The sequence below is a fragment of the Myodes glareolus genome, chromosome 2 (genome assembly GCF_982192425.1).
Source record: "Myodes glareolus chromosome 2, mMyoGla1.1, whole genome shotgun sequence".
In the NCBI taxonomy this organism is placed as follows: Eukaryota; Metazoa; Chordata; class Mammalia; order Rodentia; family Cricetidae; genus Myodes; species Myodes glareolus.
The window spans coordinates 11,332,644-11,335,041 of record NC_142027.1 but is presented as its reverse complement, the minus strand read 5'-3'; the positions used below and the strand labels follow the sequence as shown (position 1 = coordinate 11,335,041).

At 40.6% G+C, this 2,398-nt stretch overlaps 1 protein-coding gene across 1 annotated transcript; it reads right to left on the bottom strand.

Moving 5' to 3' along the window:
- Positions 1-463: 463 nt before the first annotated feature.
- On the bottom strand, positions 464-1,128 carry Krtap7-1 (keratin associated protein 7-1). Its single transcript, XM_048422426.3, has one exon. The coding sequence runs from the start codon at positions 1,087-1,089 to the stop codon at positions 826-828; it is 264 nt and encodes an 87-aa protein (XP_048278383.1). The 5' UTR covers positions 1,090-1,128; the 3' UTR covers positions 464-825.
- Positions 1,129-2,398: the final 1,270 nt, after the last annotated feature.

Here is a 2,398-nt window from a genome sequence, read left to right as displayed (position 1 = left end):
GACCAATAATAGTGCCAGGTATGAGTTTCATCTTGTGGGATGGAGTTCCCATTCAATCAGAAAGCAGCTCTTACTCCCTTGCTGTTCATACCACTTTTGCACTAGTGGGTTACTTCCTTTGGAGTTCTTGGCCAGTGAGGACCTATAGACCCACAAACATCACAGGCTGTTGCCGTTGCTTCTGGTTACCTTCCATTACTTGACCCTAACACCAATGACACCATTTACTTGCATCACTTCACTGAACATGGGGAAATTGATCTGGGACTGACCCAGAAGCTTCACTGCTACTGGTTAGGTTTCATAGTCCTGGAAGGTACTATGCGCACTACTGGAGGAGAAAGGCAATCATCAGTCAGAACCACCCATACGCTTTGGTTAAAATCAGCCACTAGAGGTTGAAAATGTTGAAGAACCCAAGAACTAACAAAATACAGTAAAATAAAAGACCAGAACAAAAGTATGCATGCTGAAGGAAACAGATTTATTGGGAGACTAACAGCAAGACCTGTCCAAACACTCCAATTAAAAATACGTTTATGTTGATGCAGTTTAATATATGAGCAGAACAACCCAGGAGGTAAGGTACCTCCTGTGTTGCTAGATTCAGTCTCTTATAAAAAGCTGTGTCTTGCTGTCCTTAGCTGTAGATGAGGTTCAGGATGGCACTGGCATCCTGTTCAGCATCACCAAAGGGCAGTACCACTGTATGTTGTCTGTATCTTCCAATTACATAGGAGGCTGGACGACAGACATTGCTTTTCAGGTTGTTCCTTGAGAAGATAACTGGTCGAGGGTCTTGTAGCCATCAGAGCCATTGATCCATCAATAGGTGCTGTAGCCGAAGCCAGAGCCAGAGCCCCATGGCCTGTAGAAGCTGCTACCATAGCAACAGCCTGGATTTTGGTAGTTACTCACACCACCATAGCAGAAGTTGCGGGAGCTATAGATGGTTCCACAGCCATGGTTCAAGGGAGAACCCAGAGGCACAACACAGTTCAGGGGAGTGGCTCTGTAGGTCCCATGGAAGTTGGTTCCATGGCAAGGATACCCTGGGAAGTAGCTTCCACAGCAGAAATAGCGAGTCATGGTGGCAGATGTGGAGAGAGAGTTGGATAGACTGTGAAGAACAAGTTACCCAAGTGTGAATGGAGCATCTCTTCCACACTCGACCTTTTATACCCTGAGTTGGTGGACATGACACACCAGTCACTGCACTCCTTCCCACAAATTTGCATAAATAAACCTATTATTTTTCTAATAAAATTGCATAAAGAAACCCACAGACTCTTTAGCCACATTTTTTCTGTTTACAAAGGAATGTGTGCTATCTTCAAAGCCTTGACACATCACTGAATTCTTTTCATCAGTGTCCCAGTTTAACTACTATCCTGATGGCATCATCTGAGACTCTAAATCTTCTGCTTATAAACTCCTCCCTGTTGGCATAACTCAGCTAAAAGAGCTTTTGGCAAGAATGTAAACACTCAAACAAAGACATAACCATTGTCTGAGATCGTTGACTCTTGAGTAAAATCATTCTAAAACAATAGTTAGAAACACTATAAACCCCATGAAATTCACTTCCTGTATCATTCCAAAACATTGGTATTTGGAAAAGGAGGGTTTTTGTATTGTTTTGTCTTGTTTTGTTTTGGTGGAGGAGAACATCATTTAGAACCAGGTAAAAGTTGTGGCTGAAGCATGCTGTGAATATATTAGATACTGCTGAATTGCTGGCTTTAAAATAACTTGTTTTGTTTTATGTAAATTCATCTCAATACTGTTTTTAATTTTCAAGAGCATTACTATAAAAATCATTTAAACAATTTTTTCAAAAAGACACAAATTTGGGGAAGAGATAGGAAATACATTGGAGGGAAAGCTAAGGAGCTAGAGGGAGAGGCACATTGTATACATGTATGAATTTTTAATTAAAAATGAACAGATCTTTTCATAAAATCTGTAAAGGCACCACATAATAAGATGGTTCAGGAAAAATCTACCAATGATTTTCATCTGTCTCCTTTATGAGCATCTTCCTTGTTAACACATATTTTATTTTTTATAGAGAACATACAGTTTCTATTTGTAAAACATCTTAAACATTGTCAGACTATCTTGTTGTGGTGTTGTTGTGCTGTCCCTGAGCAGAACGATGCCCATTTCAAAGCCCTGTTGTACCACATCTGGTTCTCCGTGGCTGCCAATAAACCAAGCCTAAATGCCATGACCCAGTTAAAAACTACTAGTATATTTCAGGATACAGGATGCTCCCTCTGCTCCCCACTGTGTTATGTGTAATCGTTCCTTGTGATAAGGGGACTCAGACAAAGTCTGAGCTTAAAATGCTAAATTGGTACCAATTTGAACCTTTAATAAATAGCCATACTCCTGT

Bases quoted from the DNA above. Each gene is read 5' to 3' on its own strand.
- Krtap7-1 (XM_048422426.3), bottom strand. From the start codon at position 1,089: ATGACTCGCTATTTCTGCTGTGGAAGCTACTTCCCAGGGTATCCTTGC.